The sequence below is a fragment of the Lactuca saligna genome, chromosome 1 (genome assembly GCF_052625555.1).
Source record: "Lactuca saligna cultivar CGN05327 chromosome 1, ASM5262555v1, whole genome shotgun sequence".
Lineage (NCBI taxonomy): Eukaryota > Viridiplantae > Streptophyta > Magnoliopsida > Asterales > Asteraceae > Lactuca > Lactuca saligna.
The window spans coordinates 78936006-78954202 of record NC_136417.1 but is presented as its reverse complement, the minus strand read 5'-3'; the positions used below and the strand labels follow the sequence as shown (position 1 = coordinate 78954202).

General features: G+C 35.5%; 2 protein-coding genes across 3 annotated transcripts; one reads left to right on the top strand and one right to left on the bottom strand.

Annotated features, from left to right (window-relative positions):
• Nucleotides 1–6788: 6788 nt before the first annotated feature.
• On the bottom strand, nucleotides 6789–9858 carry LOC145008946 (uncharacterized). The gene is made up of 4 exons (XM_078967587.1): nucleotides 8422–9858; nucleotides 7864–8330; nucleotides 7334–7785; nucleotides 6789–7252 (listed from the first exon to the last, which is right to left on the bottom strand). The coding sequence occupies exons 1-4, from the start codon at nucleotides 9856–9858 to the stop codon at nucleotides 6789–6791; spliced, it is 2820 nt and encodes a 939-aa protein (XP_078823713.1).
• Nucleotides 9859–10237: 379 nt separating this feature from the next.
• Nucleotides 10238–17200, top strand: LOC145040341 (RNA-binding (RRM/RBD/RNP motifs) family protein). 2 transcript variants are annotated; one of them, XM_078988283.1, is made up of 10 exons: nucleotides 10238–10668; nucleotides 10878–10937; nucleotides 12319–12863; nucleotides 12985–13074; nucleotides 13150–13389; nucleotides 13885–14106; nucleotides 14194–14512; nucleotides 15078–15424; nucleotides 16017–16135; nucleotides 16690–17200. In XM_078988283.1, the coding sequence occupies exons 1-10, from the start codon at nucleotides 10362–10364 to the stop codon at nucleotides 17027–17029; spliced, it is 2589 nt and encodes an 862-aa protein (XP_078844409.1). In that variant the 5' UTR covers nucleotides 10238–10361; the 3' UTR covers nucleotides 17030–17200. The 2 variants fall into 2 exon arrangements, with proteins under 2 accessions (XP_078844409.1, XP_078844412.1); XM_078988286.1 differs by lacking the exon at nucleotides 10878–10937 and having other exon boundaries at nucleotides 10239–10668.
• Nucleotides 17201–18197: the final 997 nt, after the last annotated feature.

Sequence of the window (18197 nt, the reverse complement as noted above, 5' to 3'; positions counted from 1 at the left end):
TAATAAAACACCCAAGTGAGATATTAAGGCTAGGACCCAACACAATATGCTACAACCTAAAAAAGGGATGCCGTAATCTAGTTGCAGAATATTTGAAGGTAGGTAAACGACGATTTACCAATTTCCACCATGAAAAACGAAAAAGAAATTTAAGTTTTAAATCTATGAAAACTCCTAGATCCTTTGAGATTCATTGAACTTTTCAATGACATGTTTAAATCTCGATATGCCCTTGTGACTGGGATACCGAGGATCACAAATCGGGTGTGAATAACCATGCAAACTTACATGGTTCCCCCACATGTTACAGTCACTTATTTGATGTGCCGGTTAACCACACACGCTCCACCGAACTATGACAAACATCGAGTCACCCTTTGCTACCTTTGCTTAGAACCAATTAGTGTGCCGGTAAACCACACACGCTCCACTAACGTCTTCGCAAGGGCGCAAAGTGTAATTTCATGGAATTGCATCAATTCACTTTTGCCTAAAGTAACTAAGATTGGGAATTTTATGAAAGCGTTTACTTACTTTTATACTTCATTATACTTATAATGGAAGGTTTCTGTCCTATCCTACCCGTTCGACTAACGATCCTCTACTAGTCAAGAGTGCGGTGAGTAAGAGGGGATACCCATTCAATCATCATTTTATAGGCAATTTCCTTAAACACCCCTTATAGACCAACTTGGTGAATGAGGCCTACTAACGGTAAGACTGACTTTTACTCATACATATATATAATGTTAGACTTTTAATGTTATATATAGTATAGGGTGTATTTTACACTTTTAAAATACTAGGTGGTCAAATTTAACAACTATACTTTTAATTCAATTAAATTGTAAACCAAAACTTTATGGATTTATTAAACCTCTTTTAATTATACACCTCAATTAATTAATAAAACCATAAGGGTGTGATTTGAACTTTTTCAAAACAATACTAGCGTTTTAGAATTTAACATTTCTAAATTAAACCTTTTAATCAACTTTTAAATTCCAAAACTTGAGGATAGGTTTTGAAACATTTCAAAACATTAGGGTTTTAACTATTTAAATTTCAAAAACAAAACTATTAAGTTCAAATCTAAACTATAAAACCTAAAGGGGAAAAATTGAAATTTTTTATAACACAAGGATCAAATAACAAATAATATAAATTAAACAATTAATTTCATCATTATCTATATGTGACCTAATTTCAATTTCTTGCAAAATAAGTTACCCAATTAATACAAATAATCAAACTTTATCATATAAGGAAGTTATTATCTAATCAATTGGTAATTATCTTTTGTTTAATCAAGGATATACTCATAAATATGTATAAAATCAGATTTTATAACAAAAACATGTTTATGGTAATTATCTAAAGCCAAAACAGGAAGAAAATCGCGAATATGAGCTGTCATACGCTTTGACTCGTCGAGTCTGGACCTGGACTCTGCGAATCAAACACTCAGAAGCAAAAAAATTCGATTTTGATTTCGATCAAATATGCATCAATATAATAGAAACCAATCAAGGCTATGCTACCGCTGATGGGTTTTAGCCATAAGAACATCCTATGTGCTCATACAAACCCTAATGCTTGGATCTATGTTTCTCTATTGTACATGCAATTCATCTAAGACTATAACCCCTAGGTCTAGTATATGATAATCAATATAACATATGAATTAGGGTTTAAGATATTACCTTGATTGTTATGTAGTAATAACAATATCAAATCCTTCTTGTATTGACTTTAGAAAGCTTAGAGTCACAAATGTCACTCCTCTAATGGTTCACAAACACCAAGAGCAAGAGGATGAAGAGGAGAAGAGAAGGAGGCTGCCCAAAACATGTGGAAACCCTAACCAATTAGTTCACCACGTTTTTGGGGTTTAAGGGTCATTTAAATAGTGAGGCTATTAGGGTTATTTAATAAGGAAACCCTAATTTGGATGCTTAAGCCCTAAGCAACCCATGGATTCCTTCCTTAAAGGCCCTATGACGATTTCTAATGGGTTTCCCCATAGAATTCGTCCAACCTTATAATATAAGGTAATCCATAGCCTAATTGCAATTATCTTATAATTACAATTCTAGTCCCTTAAGTTTAATTAATCTCTTTTAGCCACAAACTTAATTCTTATTAATTCTTGACTAATATATTATTCTCATAATATATATTAATAAATCATATTTAATCCTTTATCTCCATAATTCATCCTATCAAGTTGCTTTGGTGAAGGCAACCCAAAAGGACCACGCACCATCGGGTCAAGTACATACCAAAATAGTTATGGAGTTAGACACTAATCCAACAATAATGTAATTTATAGTTAGTATTGTTACAAGCTTTAAAAGAGACTTGTGTTATATGTATTCAAACCTTTTGTCTGTCAGATACAAAAGTAAAGTTGCATGATGCATCCAAATCCAAATCACCACCAAGGCATTCGAAGAACCATGTCCATGAGCTTGTTGTCTCAGATTCCACAACTGCATAAGCTAGTGGATATATTCCATTGTTGGAATCAAGACCCACAATTGTTAGAATTTGTCCAGGGTGTGGTCCTTTCAAGAAACATCCATCCAATCCCATTAATTCCCTTTTTCCAGATTTGAACCCCAACTTAAGTGCTCCAAGACAAATGTATATCCTTTTGAAAATACGAGTTTCAACATTAGGATTTGGTTCATTACACACTTCTAGCTTCACTGTTGTACCTGGGTTATTGGTTTGTAACTCCAAACAGTAATCTCTCAGCAAGTTATATTGCCTTTCGTAGTCACCATACAGTTGTTCCTTTGCAATTAATTTAGCTCTGAACACCTTCATTCTTCATATGCTTAATTCCAAATCCATTTTAAGCTCCTACTGTAAGGTTGTTACTGGGATGCGAGGGTCGGAATCCACTTTTTGGAGATTAGTGTTTGCTAGGTGTCTAGATGTACGTGTCTTCACATTTCTACTTTGTAAGCATAAATGCTCATCAATAACTGTCTTCACCAACCATTGTTCTTCTTCCTTATATCTAGATATTTGAATAGCAAAAGGATAAGAATCTTTTTTTGAAATTACAGTTTTGCCCTTCGATGTTACTTTACTTACAATGGAGGGCCCATCACCAGTGGAATCTGGAACCACCCCTTTACATATTACTCTTACTCTCAATTTTTCATTTTTGGCCATGTGTAGGGCCCTCCTTGTTTTTATTGAAAGCATCTTTATGTGACCCTGTATATCCTTTTTTGTTTTAAAACCTTGACCCACAAAAAATGGTGTAACATGTACTACCCCAGAAGAAGAAGGTACCTTCTTGTCTAGTTTTTTTTTTTTTTTTTTTTTTTTTTTTTTTTTTAACATTCTCTTCCTTAGTTCTTCCTCATATCCTGCACTTTCAAACTCATCATTGTTGATCACACCTAAATCATCATCTTGGTTTAAATCTAATTCTATGTTTGGTCCTTGTCCAAACCATTCAACATCGTCCACACAACTGTTAAACTCTCTCATATCAACCTCCCAATCGTCTAAAATAGCTTATGGGTCAATAATGTAGTCAGAATCATCATCTTTTTTTGTATGCTCTTTTGAATCATCTTCTTCATCCTATTCTTCTTCAACTTCAACCTCTCTTTTAAACTTACCCATATTCTGATATCCATCACTACTAAAAGGCTCAAAATCATCGAGTATTTCCCCATGATTTTGGCAATTAATATCAACTGTAATTTCTTGCATTATATCAGTTTCTTTTGGTATAGGGAAATACGAATCATCCTTAGACTCATTAACCACATCTTGTTTGGTTGGCTCAAAAGGAACAAGGGACATGGAAAAATCATACACACCATCTTCTTTCTGTTCTTGATTAGGTGATTCTTTAAGTGAGACATTCATGTCTAATTTCTTGCTACAAGAACCAATTTCTTTCTTATTGGGCCTAATCCTATTAAGTTCAGGAGAAGGATCACCATCCAGTTGCTCAATAACAGCTTTACTTGGGGACATGAAGTAAGTGTGAAGTCTTGTAGAACCATGTTCAACATACACATTAATCACTCCATTTTGAGGGACATATTGAGCCATAGATATAACGTCTTGATCATTTCCTAGAGCCTTCAATCTAAAATCTAAGTCTAAATTAGGAATTCTATAATGATAGTACATTGTGTCATCCTTAGAATACCCTATTTCACGAATCATGTCATTTAGATCATGAACTGAAAAAAGATCAGTGTCAACAAAGTCAAAGAATGACAACCTTCCCTCGATGTACTTTCTTCCAGGGAACTTTGTAAAAAATCCACCATGATGTATCTTTAAAGTGAAGAAATTGTCGTGACCATCTGAAAAAGAAAAATCGGTGAGCTTTGAATATACAAACCAAGAAACACCAAACAAAAGATTAAACAACTCACTGTAATCTTTATCAAGGTCGGGTGCAATCGTATGAGGACCACGTAAATTCCACATACACAATACCATTTTTAGTTGATAAACCCTAAAATCGGATGTGAGGGATGAAGGATGAAGATCTTCAAGATGATCAGTAAGCTAAAGTGAAGTTGAGATGAAGGGGGGTTTCTTGGACTCTAGTTAATCAGAGGATAACTTAATGACGTATCATTGTCTAATCCCATCTTAAATGAGCGCCAAACATAAAAAGACGAATATACTCCCACATTAATGACCCCAAACGGTTATAAACAGACGGAGTTATGAAAAAAGACCTATAATGCAACTTTTACAAACTACAAGGGGAAAATGCATCAAAAAAGATAGATAGGGACAAAGTTTGTTATTTTTGGCAAACCACATGGACTATTTTTGTAATTTTGTCTAAAATATATATAAAAGATAGAAAATACAATAATATTATTTTTTAGGTAGTGAAAATAAAACAAGATTACAATATAATAATAAAATAAAATTAAACAAAAAGAAATAATTTACAATAAGATTACATGAAAATAATGAAACAAAAATAAAAATAAAATTATAAAAATAATTAATTAAATAAAAAACCTTTTAATTTTTATCTTTATTTTATCAAATATTTGTCTTTTGTTTACAAAAAAAACCCATTTAAACTTGTTGATCTTGAAACATTTTGATTTGCTACTTCATGTCAAAATCTAATTTTTTTGATTTTTCTAACAACTTATGTCTTTATGTTTTTAAAAAAGTAAGCTTAAGAATTTTTCATGAAGCTCTAGGATTTTTTATAAAATTTCACATTATTAACTAACCTTTTCTTTGAAGGGAAAATGACTTGTAAGGGTAATGATGTTTTACCCGTGTTCACATTATACCATTAACGTTTTTTTTTAACACAAAATACCATTAAAATGTTTTTTCTGTACATACTTTACCATTGTTAACCGGATACAATAGGTATCCCGGTAATTTATTTATTAAAAAAAAAAACAAATTATGTGGAAAATACGTGGCTCACCCCTCTCCATTAAACACCCTCACCCTCACCCTCAACACCCCGTTGTGTAATTTTCTCAGTCGAAGTTGAGATCGATCATGGCTGGTCCATCTAATGCTTCCTCCTCCTCTACGTACACCTCCAACACCAGATCGAAGAAAATCAAGTCAAAATCGAAACTTGATTTTGCAAATCCCTGTGATTGTGGCTACCCTTCTCGTATCTGGACTTCAACGACCAAAGATAATCCTGGAAAAGAGTTTAGGGTTTGCCCTAATTCAACGGTATGTCGGGTTTATTCTATATGTAGTAAGGTCTTTCAATAATTTTCGTATATTTGTTTTAGGATAACCCAGAAATTAAATGCAAATTCTGGGAATGGGTTAATGAAGAAGATACAGTCAACAAGAAGAAAAGAGATGAAGTGAGAGCACAATCCTGTGAAGTAAGGGCACAATCTTGTGAAGTGAGGATTGCAATTATGGACCATGATTTCAATATTTACAAAAAGAAGACAGATGAAGAATTTGATAAGATAATTAGAAAAATTAGCAGTCTCAAAACATATGTAATTGTGTTGTTTATGTTGTTTGTAGTATCACTTTTAAGGGCATAAATGTCAAATTGTAATCGGATATTATGGTTGTTTTGCTGAATATGATTGAATGAACATGTTTTGCTGAATACGATTGAATGGACATGTTTAGCTTAAGTTTGAATATGATTTAATCTTAAGTACAAACAACATTGAATGAGCATTCATGCATTGTCTTATTAGGGTAATAATGTGCAAAATGTTACCCCTGTACAAACAACTTTGCAGAATTTTACCTCTTAATGTGCAGAAGGGCATAATGGTCAAAATGAAGGGCATAATGGTAAAAATATGATTTAATGTGAGTAATGGTAAAAATAACTTTGCAAACAACTTTGCAGAATCTTTTGTTTGAATACGATTTAATGTGAGTAATGGTAAAAATAATGTGCAGAATGTTACCCTTGTACAAACAACTCTTGTACAAACAACTATGCAGAATCTTGTGTTTGAATAATGGTCAAAATGCAGAATCTTGCAGAATTTTACCTCTTAATGTGCAGAAGGGCATAATGGTCAAAATGAAGGGCATAATGGTCAAAATGAAGGGCATAATGGTCAAAATGAAGGGCATAATGTGCAGAATCTTGTGTTTGAATATGATCTAATGTGAATAATGGTAAAAAATAATATGAAGGGCATAATGGTCAAAAACAAGGAATCATATGTAAAAGCAACATTGAACGATGTAGATTATATTTAAAGGGTAATAACAAACAAAAGCACTGTTTTTAATGTGCAGATTTACATCAAAGGGAATCATTCCAGTGTAACAGGTTTATTCACACTTAAACCACATCCATCCTTGGTGTTGACCACCCTACTTAATGTCACTTTAGTGATCCTCTCTGAGTATTTCCTTTTCCTCTTCAATGGTTGTGCTCTTTGTTCAACTTCAACAACAGGTTGTGCAGCAGGTTCCTCAACAACAGGTCCATGAACTTGGTCCTGATCAGGTTCATGAACTTGTTCCTGATCAGGTTCAACAACAGCTTCAACTTGTTCATCAGGTTCAACAACAGCTTCAACAGCAGGTTCAACAGCAGGTTCAACTTGTTCATCAACTTGTCCCTGATCAGGTTCATCACCATCTTCAGCCAGCTCTTCAATCTCAGATTCATACTCATTTTCAACTTCATCCATCTCTTCAATCTCAAATTCAGACTCATCCTCAACATCAGGAACATGTTTACCCTTCTTCTTTTTGGCTTTAGTACTTGGTCCTACATTAAAATTTATAATGCATTAATAGATAATACTTATATTTTTTTTGGTAAATGAATGATACTTGATATGAAAAAAACCTTCTTTGGACAATGGACATGTTATTTTGTTGTGTCCTGGTTCTCTACAGATGCTGCATTTTGTAATAGCCCCTTTCTTGCTAATAGTATGACGACCTTCTTTTTCTGAAGCAGCCTTCTTCCTGTTGACTTTAGGTCTGCCAGGTAATCTTTTACGTTTCGGGGGCAACATAGGTTGACCTTCCCAAGATGGCCACATTTCACTTCCATTTAAAGGATTAATTGTATACTTATAGCAATTTCCAAACATTTCTGTTGTGAACCAAGTTGCCACATAGTCTTCCACATTCTCATTTAGATAACTAATAGCAGCCATGGCATGTATACATGGTATACCGCTTAGTTGCCATCCTCTACATGCACATGTTCTTTGGTTCAAGTACACAGCATAAACCTCATGTACTGACCTCACCTCAAATTGTTGCACTCCACTGGGAATTACATACCAATACCTATAAAATAAAGGAATATAGTATAAAATTAGTACTTGGGAATTACATGCCAATACCTATAAAATAAAGTATATATACCTTAGATGTTTCCTCTTGTCCACTATTTTCTTTCTAATAGATGGATATATGGCTAGATTCCATTTCTGCCCCTTCAATCTTTTACAATACATCCTATCCATCACAAACCTCCTAATTTCCTCTAACATTGTTATAATCGGCTTTTTCCTAGCATGCACAATTGCAGCATTAAAAGATTCACAAATACCATTCTCAATGGCATCACAAGACCTGTCCAATACAAAAAAAGCCCTAGACCAGGATTTTGGATCTCTTTCCATCAAGTGATCATATGCTTGTACATCAATCGCCCTAATCTCTTTCATTAAACCTTCAAACCTCTGCACAGTTGTGGCCTTTGCAGCCCTCCAAAACAGCTTCCTATATGCAGCACCCTTAAATTTTTTCTTGAAATTAGCATAGACGTGCCTAGCACATTGCCTATGCTCAGCATCTGGTACTCTTTCTTTAACAGCCTCAATAAGACCCTAAACATGCAACATAAACATAACATTAAGATAAACATAACATTAAGATAAATAAAACGGTAACCAATTAAAAAACAGTTAGGATAAATACCTTGTGTTGGTCAGAAAGTAAGGTTAATCCTGCCCCATTTCCCATGTTAATGTCCTTAAGTAGTAAGTTTAGAAACCACTTCCAAGTTTCTTTGTTCTCAACTGCAACTACTGCCCAAGCAATGGGGTAAATATGGTTGTTAGCGTCTCTACCTACAGCTGAAAGAAGCTCACCTCTGCAAATACCTTTTAAAAAGCAACCATCTACACCTATAACCCTCCTGCATCCTTCAATCCAACCATCCTTTACACCTTTGATACAAACATACATCCTAGAAAAATAAATTGTGGAATCAGGCATTGTATCCGTCCCAATTTTCACTGTTGACCCTGGATTAGCTCTTAATATCTCAGCTCCATAACTCCATAATTTTTCATAATGTGTGTTCAAACTGCCTTCGATCTCATTAAGTGCAAACTTCTTTGCATTCCTGCATTGTCCAACACTAACCTTCACATTGAAAATTTCCCCAACTTTATCCCTCATTTCCCTGCAACTCAATTTGGGATTTTCTAAAATATCATTAACAAAATGTTTCCCTATCCATGAGTAAGTAACAACTGACCCAAACTTGAAGGTTCTAGCACAGTTATGCTCATTACGTAAGGACTTAATTTGGAATGACTTTTCACTGCTCATCCAAGTAGCCCATAGTCTAAAAGGACATGCTGCCTTTCCTTCACTAGTTTTACAACACCTGACTAACAACCTAGTTTTATCATTTTTTTCATACCAAAGGTTAAAACCGTTTGCTACTGCATAGTTTGAGACAAGCTGTTTAAGTTCTTGAGGGTTACAAAACCTCATACCAAGGATGGGTTGCATTGTATCCCATTTCTGAGTTGAGTCATGATAAGGGTAAATTGGGGCTTCTTTGGTTCCATTATCTGAATCATCATCCTCATCAACAAACTCATCTCTAGGGACAACACTAATATAGTTAAGAAAGGGATCATCAGATTTAGTCAATGGTATTACCTCTTCATCGGGTTCATGATCAACAGATAGAGCATCAGACATGACCGAGTCTTTATCTTCATCAGAGCTTTCACTATCAACATTTTTTTCTTCCTTTTCTTCCTCTATCCAGTCAAGCACCGAATCGTTGTAGTGATCAATATATACATTAATCTTTCCCTCGTTACCATGTGCAACATCAAGAAACCTCCTGTAGTCATCATCGTTTTTCAGTGGTGTCAACCCATCACGCATTGACTTATGCTCAAGACAGTAGTAGACAACAGGACACTTCCCCTTTGTGACATCCTCAAGAACATGAATGAACTCCTTGAAATTTAATCCACCAAAATCGACATCTGTAATTGACGTTTTTTGATTCAGGTAGTATATAAGATGAGGAATGGGGGAAAACATTCCATCGTAATGAACATCTACTTGAATGTAAGTTGATCCTTTTGCATTAGATGGACCAGCCATGATCGATCTCAACTTCGACTGAGAAAATTACACAACGGGGTGTTGAGGGTGAGGGTGAGGGTGTTTAATGGAGAGGGGTGAGCCACGTATTTTCCACATAATTTGTTTTTTTTTTTTTAATAAATAAATTACCGGGATACCTATTGTATCCGGTTAACAATGGTAAAGTATGTACAGAAAAAACATTTTAATGGTATTTTGTGTTAAAAAAAAACGTTAATGGTATAATGTGAACACGGGTAAAACATCATTACCCTTAGAAGTCATTTTCCTTCTTTGAACAATATTTCTAGAATGCGAGCCAAACCCCAAAGTAAGTTATTCTCGGGTCTCATTAAACGGGTCAAATCAAACCGACCAATATCGTCCAAATTTCGTCCAAAGTATACTAGGGCTAAAGTTCTAGGGTTACAGAGAAGTTACGAACATATCTCTCTTTTCTCTCAAATTCATCAAATTCAAGACATCCTTTTTCCGATCCAGACAAATATCGAGGAGAGACGATGCCTCCGAAATCGGCGAGGAAGTCCGTCGGGCCAGGGAGAAGAGGCGGAAAAACTAGAGGAACGCCGAAGGTGGCGGCGCAGCCTGATCCAGAGGTAGTAGTGGTGCCTGAAGAATCCAAAAAACCGGTTGAGGATGCTCCGATTGAGGTTAAGGAGGAGGAGCCAGTTGAGATTAAAGAAGAGGATGTGAAGGTTGGATCTAAAAAGGGGGGAACATCGAAGATAGAAAAGGCTAATGAAGAAAAATCGGGAAAGGTGGAGGGGAAATCAGTGGCTGCTGATAATGGGATTGATGATTCAAAGAGTAAGTTACACGTGACATTCTTGATTTCTATTTAATTTACTGTTTTTTCTTATCTAATAGACTTTACCTGATTACATATCAAATTAGATCTGTTATAAGCGAAATCTCCGAACTTTGTCATGTGTTCTTGAAGGAAATTTTGTTTGATGGGCGATTTGTTGAGCCGAATTAGAGAAACCTAAAAAGCTAACGTATTTATGTTTTGTTAGCATATGCAAATACCCCCCTCGTCTACGAAAGAAGGATCAAATGGGTTATTTCAAAAACAGGTATAAAACGTTGTTGGACTTTCCCCAACAAGAATCATATGAAAATGTTTATACAAAAAGTAGATAGTTTGATATCAACACTTGATATGTATCATCTTTTCTTACCTTTGGAATGGATTAGCAGGTAGGAAAATAACTAACTGAAAACATTTATGCATAAAAGAGTGCCCTTTGTTACATAAAAAGAATTTGCTTATGTCCTTTTGTTGCTATGCTTAACTTTGTAAAATAGAGATTCTTTTCTTAAAAAAAGGGTGTTGTGTATGAATCTACAAGCCTACAATTGCTTATAATATGAGGCTGTTTGCAAGGGCACTTCAGATAGCTTCAAGCCTCACAATTTGCAATAATTTTGAGAAATATCTGATGGAAGACAATATGGGTAAAATGAAATTGGTCAGAATACAAATAAAGAGAAACCCAAAATCTTAAAGGAGTAAATTCTTGTGTTCATTACACATGCTGTCTAGATACTAACTTTAGAACACTTCAGATTGGTAGAAGTGGCTGTCTCTGTATGACACATACTTGAATTCCTGAAAACAACGGGATGACATAGGATCCAATCACACCAATGACTTTCTTATCTCTTTATCACAAATTCATACGCTAAAGGCTACATATGAAGATAATGAATGCCACCTTATTCATTGAAGGGTTGAAAATGTTGTTAAGTAACTTGTTTAACTAGTTTAAAGGCTGGTGGCTTAGCTAAGTTTACAATTCATTATTGCCTTCCCAAGAATTGGAAAATGACTTGACCTCTCTTGAGATGCCAACATTGGCCATAAAATCCTCTCCAATATACTCCTTGGGTTCAGATTCTTCTGTTGTGTTGTGATGAAGAAAGTAACCTCAGTTATTTCTTGAGGTAATATGTGTTAACATGTGCACCCAACATGTAGCATTTTTACTCATATGTGGGACTCCAAAAGCTTGTAAGTTGACATGCATTTATGTCTATTTAACATTCATTATCTCCAAGGAGGTGTCTTTTCTGAGTGTTGGTGTAGTTTGTTCTCAATACTACAAGTTTCCAACATTGGAAGAATCAAATCAACATTGATTTTAATACCCTTATTAAGTAAGAAGGAAGCAATGGAGCTTTCCACCAAGTTGGAATAATACTTCAAAGCAGTGTATTCTTTCTTTTCACCTCTTTACATGGTAAAGCTGCACCTATAAGGATGGTTACAGTTTCTGAGGGAAACTTTATATGCTCATGTTGCTTATTACATTATTTTCAGCTAATAACATCATATCTGTTTAAGTTGGTAATAAAGATTAAAGGCACCTACCTTTTGGAATCTCTCTGGATACCCAAGATTCCACTATAAGCCACATCTCAAGCAACTATTCTCATTGCCTTTATGCCTGACAGGAGACCAAAATGATGTTAAAGATTCTGTCCCTGAATTTGAAAAAGATGAACGATTGGATTTGGAGGATAATGATCCAGAAGAATCTGAACCCGAGGAGTATATTGGTGAGGATTATGATGAGAAAGAAGCTCAAGAAGAAGTAGAGGAAGAAGAAGAAGAAGAAGCTGATGAAATGGAGGTTGGTGATGATGCTCATGATCCTACAGAGGAGATGGAGGCTGAGGATGAGGATGAGGTGGTGGAAGTGGAACCAGAACAACCGCATGCTGACGTGGCAGATGCAGATGCAGATGCAGATGAACAGGAACATCATGATGTTTTCAAAGAAAGACGCAAGCGAAAGGAGTTTGAAATCTTTGTTGGTGGATTGGACAAAGATGCCACTGAAGAGGATCTTAGGAAAGTTTTTAGTGCAGTTGGTGAGGTTTCTGAAGTCAGACTTATGATGAATGCTCAAACAAAGAAGAACAAAGGATTTGCTTTCCTTCGTTTTGCAACTGTAGAACAGGCAAAACGAGCTTGTGTTGAGCTAAAAAGCCCTGTGGTATTTACTATTTAACATCTATTTCTGATTTCCCTCACTCACCTAGGAAAAAAAACTGATTTTGATAACTTTTTTTAAAGTTAAACCATGTCTTTTTACCGTTTTACCCCCTGATTTCCAGGTTCATGGGAAACAATGTGGTGTTTCTCCAAGTCAAGACAGTGATACTTTGTTTTTGGGTAATGTATGCAAGACATGGACCAAGGAAGCTGTAAGTAATCTGTCTAAAACTAGTTACAAAAGCTCTCTCTCTCTCTCTCTCTAATGATATTGAATGTGGTTACAGCTGAAAGAGAAGTTGAAAAAGTATGGAGTTGATACAGTGGAGGATTTGACTTTGGTTGAAGATAATAAGAATGATGGAAGTAATAGGGGATTTGCTTTTTTGGAGTTTTCTTCACGTTCAGATGCTATGGATGCTTTTAAACGTCTCCAAAAGAGAGATGTTACTTTTGGTGTTGATAGGCCTGCTAAGGTTTCTTTTGCAGATTCCTTCATTGACCCTGGTGATGAAATCATGGCTCAGGTAAAATTATGGGTAAATTGGTCATTTTGTCTCATCAAGAAACCCTGAATCTTTATATTCATAAAATGAAAATTCTATCAATTGATGGAACAATAGTTTACTTTTTACCTTGTATTTGGATTATCCAAGCCGGTAAAACAAAGAATGGTGCATTAAATATGAAGGGTAAAATGGTCATTTTGTCTCATCAAGAAACCCTGAATCTTTATATTCTTAAAATGAAAAATCTATCGATAGATGCAACAATAGGTTACTTTTCACCTTGTATTTGGATGATCCAAGCCGGTAAAACAAAGATAGTGCATTTAACATGAAGGGTAAAATGGTCATTTTGTCTCTCATCAAGAAACCCTGGATCTTTATACCTGCAATTTTCATAAAATGAAAAATCTTTGTCAATAGTTTATTTTTTTCACCTTATATTTGGATTATCCAAGCCAGTAAACACAAAGACAATGTGCATTATATATGAAGGGTAAAATGGTAATTTTGCAGGTGAAGACTGTTTTTATAGATGGGCTACCTGCTTCATGGGATGAGGGTAGAGTGCGGGACCTACTTAAGAAATATGGGGAAGTAGTGAAAATTGAGCTTGCACGTAATATGCTTTCTGCAAGAAGAAAAGATTATGGATTTATAACATTTGGAACACATGATTCAGCTTTAACATGTGCTAAAAGCATTAATAATGAGGAACTTGGAGACAATGAAAACAAGGTTAGTTTTGTAATTTACTTATATTGATAATATTCATCCCTCTTGTTTTCTGATTTGTAATTGTTGTATATATAATAATAATGTCAGGCTAAAGTGAGGGCAAGATTGTCAAGACCACTACAAAGAGGGAAAGGAAAGCATGTTCCCCGTGGTGGTGGTGGTGGTGATTTCAGATCTGGTGGTGGTCGGTCTGCTTCTAGAGGTTTTAGGGGTCCGTGGTCCCGCCCTGTGCCACATAGTCTACCGCCACGTGGGATAAGAAGAGTCGGAGGGCGGCCACCGCCGGTGGTTGAGCGTGGTGTCAGGCGGCCGGTTCCGGTAAGAGACAGGCGGCCTGTTGCCGCCTTGCCGCCAAGGGGGCGGCCGGTGGCTCCTCCACCTAGGTCCTATGACAGGCGCCCACCTGGTATGCTTCACCTTTTTCTTCATAATCATGTAGCTGTTAAAGTTTATGAAAATGACCATTTTGCCCTCGCTTTGATTTTTATTGTTCTATTTTTATTTGTTGTACCGGAGAAGTCGGCAGTTGGGTACTAGTACTACCAAGGAGTGAGAAAAAAAAAGATTTCTTGATGTAGTTGGAGGACAAAATAGTCATTTTAATAGTTTTTATTACTCTCATGTTGTGTTTGAGAGGGAACAAATCCAACATGAAACCTGAAACTTTTTTGGACAAAAAGTCCAAAACCAAAGAAAATCACTAACCACAAAGAAGAAAGGATTCCTTTTTGGAGGGCAAAATGGTCATTTTAGCAAATAAAATAGGAAGCAGAATGAAGAAAGATTCTTTCTTGGACTAAAACCAAAGAAAATCACTAACCACCAGGTGACAAGGACAAAAATGAGAGATTCCTTGATGGAGGGCAAAATAGTAATTTTAACAAGATTTAAACTCATAGGGACCAAAATCAAAAATTTAATTTTCCACTTTTGCACCTCACTAAATTATATATATATTTTTGTGAATACAGTTCCTTCTCGGCCAAAGAGCAGCTTGAAGCGGGAGTTCAGCCGGAGGGAGGAGCTGCCGCCGCGGAGCAGGGTGGTGGCTGACTATGGTCCGCCGCCACCACCACCAAGGTCAACCTCAGAGAGATCCTCATCTTACAGAGACAGTTACACTACACGTGGGCCCACCTATGCTGACCTCCCACGAGGCTCATCTCACCCTTCATCAAGAAGAGCCCCTGCCTCTGCTGCCTACACAGATGGCGGCTATCCACCACGATATGAAAGACCGCCGCCACCGAGTTACCGTGAACGCCCCCCGCGTGATTACGATCCTGTCCCTGGCACAAAACGGTCTTATGCTGCACTGGTTAGAACATTTTACTATACTACCCTTTTGCTTTTTCGTTATAGTGCCACGTCAGCGCCATGTCAACAACCCAAAAACCTTAAAATATAAATGTCACAAATATTTGTATTAGGGTTAATCTCATAAAAGACCTTATATTTTGTGGTTTTTCAGGATTAAACCTCACCTTTGTTTTTTTCTAGGAAAAGACCTTATATTTTTCATTTTTTCCAAAAAAACCCTCAACCTTCTAACTCTTTCCAAATAAATCGTCAAGTTTTTTTAGTTTTTATAGCCCTTGCATTTTACTATTTTTTTTTTTGAGAAAATGAATTAAAGGGCCAGATCAGAAAAAATGAAAAATGCAAGTTCTTTTTCATAAAAAAAATAAAGTTGAGGTTTAATTCGGAAAAAACACAAAATATAAGGTCTTTTATGAAACTTGTAAACATGAGGGTTTTTTTTGGAAAGAATAAAAAAGTTGAGGGTTTTTTCGGATGAACAAGATCTTACAGATGAAAAAGCTTGATTTTTTTTCTCAGTTTAAAAAAACTTTGATTTTTTTACCCGTTGCGTTAATAAATAAAAACTAATATTTATAAAATTTTATTAGGATGATATTCCACCTCGCTATGCTGATTCTGATGTACGTGAAGTACGCCATACACGTGTTCGTATGGATTATGACATTGGAGGTGGATCTTCACAATATGGAGATGCATATGGTGAAAGGTATTTTTTTTTTTAATATTTTTATTTTCATAAATGTTTCCAAATTTTATTTTCATACAAGTTAAATACAGGAAACAGCAGTTTACTTTCAGTTATTTGTTTCCTACACAACTTCCTACTTTCATTTCTTTATCTTACAACATTGTACTTTGGGAAAAGTGGAGGTGTCAAAAGTGACATTTTAAAAAGTATAAGGGTGAAAAGTGGAGGGGTCGAAGTGACATTTTAAAAAGTATTTATGAAAGTGTCATTTATGAAAGTTGGGATAAGAGGTGGAAATTGTTGTTTATGAAAGTTGGAAAAAGTGGAGGGGTCAAAGTGACATTTTAAAAAGTATAGGGGTGAAAAATATCATTATACACAGTAATTTAAAAAAATATAGGGATGGAAAGAGTCATTTATAAAAGTTTGAGAAAAGAGGAGGGGTCAAAGTGACATTTTAAAAAGTATAGGAGTAAAAAAATATCATTTTACAAAGTATTTTAAAATATATAAGGGTTGAAAGTGCAATTTATGACATTTTATTACTAATATTTTGAATAAATTGTTGGCAGAATGGGAAGATCAAATGTAGGAGGAGGATATGGTAGTAGTAGCAGAAGCTCAATGTCTGGACATGATTCTCATGGTCTTTACAGCAGCAGCAGCCGCCAGGGCATGTCTTATGGTGGCGGTGGAGGGTCTTACAGTGGCGGTGGCGGCGGCACTGGTGGTGATGGTGGAATGTACTCCTCATCTAGCTATGGTGGCGATTACATCCCTCGTGGCGGTGATGGAGGTGGTGGAAGCGGTTACTCATCATCATTGTATTCCGGTAGAAGTATGGGTGGCGGAGGTGGTGGTGGTGGTGGTTACATGGGTGGTGGAGGTGGTGGGTCTGGATCGTACTATTGAGGTGTTGATTCAGATTATTAGGATAAGTAAAGTACATGTTAGATGATTGGTGGTTTGTTTAAGTGTTTTGAGTTAGTTTTTCATACTTTCATGGAGTTTTTTACAGTAAAAAAATTGGATAATATGGTAATTAATTTATGAATGCAAGTTTCAAATTTCTTCTTTGTTTTACACTAATAGTTTTACATTTTTATGTCAAAAGTCAAAACGATAGCAAACCAATCATTATTTTTCATTAATTGTTCCTATGTTGATCATAACACTTCTATCTTCATATTTACCCAAATGGGTCATTTAATTCCATCGTTTTTAAGTCATAATTCATTTCATATATATATATATGTGTTGTCAATAATGATGTTTATCTATATCAAAAAGATACCACTACTGATTTTTTGAAGAAAAAAATCATGAACATTTTTATGTTTTTCTTAGGGTGTTTATTTAAGGTCCTTAATAGTTTATTACAAGCTAATTAGTATTTTTAAGTGTTTGGGTGGAACAAAAAAATGCTTATCGACTTAAAAAACATATTCCAATAAGTTGTTTCATCTAACTACGGCAAAATTGCGGTTCTACTTATGTTATAATTAAAAAAAATCACATTCGTATTCCTATTTTTTATACCAACATTGCATGTAAATTTAACATTTCACTCTCTTTTTTGTCATTTTATATATAATAATTTATCAGTTTATTACGTATTTTACATATTGACACAATATAAGTTATAATCCGATCAAACCATTTTTAGCTTTAGGAGCTGTTGGACAAGTAGTTTATCAGGAGCTGTTGGGCAAATAGTTTATCAGACCAAGCAGTTCGTTGTGGGGAGCATTGATTTTGTTCGTCAAGAATAAGGATGGTTCACACCGGATGTGCATTGATTATCGGGATTTGAACAAGCTGATAGTGAAGAACTGTTATCCCCTTCTGCGGATAGGTGACCTCTTCGATTAGTTGTAGAATGCGTCTTGGTTCTCAATGATCGACTTGAGGTTAGGGTATCATCAGATGAGGGTCAAAGAGAACGATGTAGAGAAGGCCGCGTTCCGAACTCGTTATGCTCATTACGAGTTTGTGGTGATGTCATTTGTGCTCACCAATACGCCTGTGGCCTTTATGGATTTGACGAATCGAGTATGCATGCCAATACTCGATCGATCAG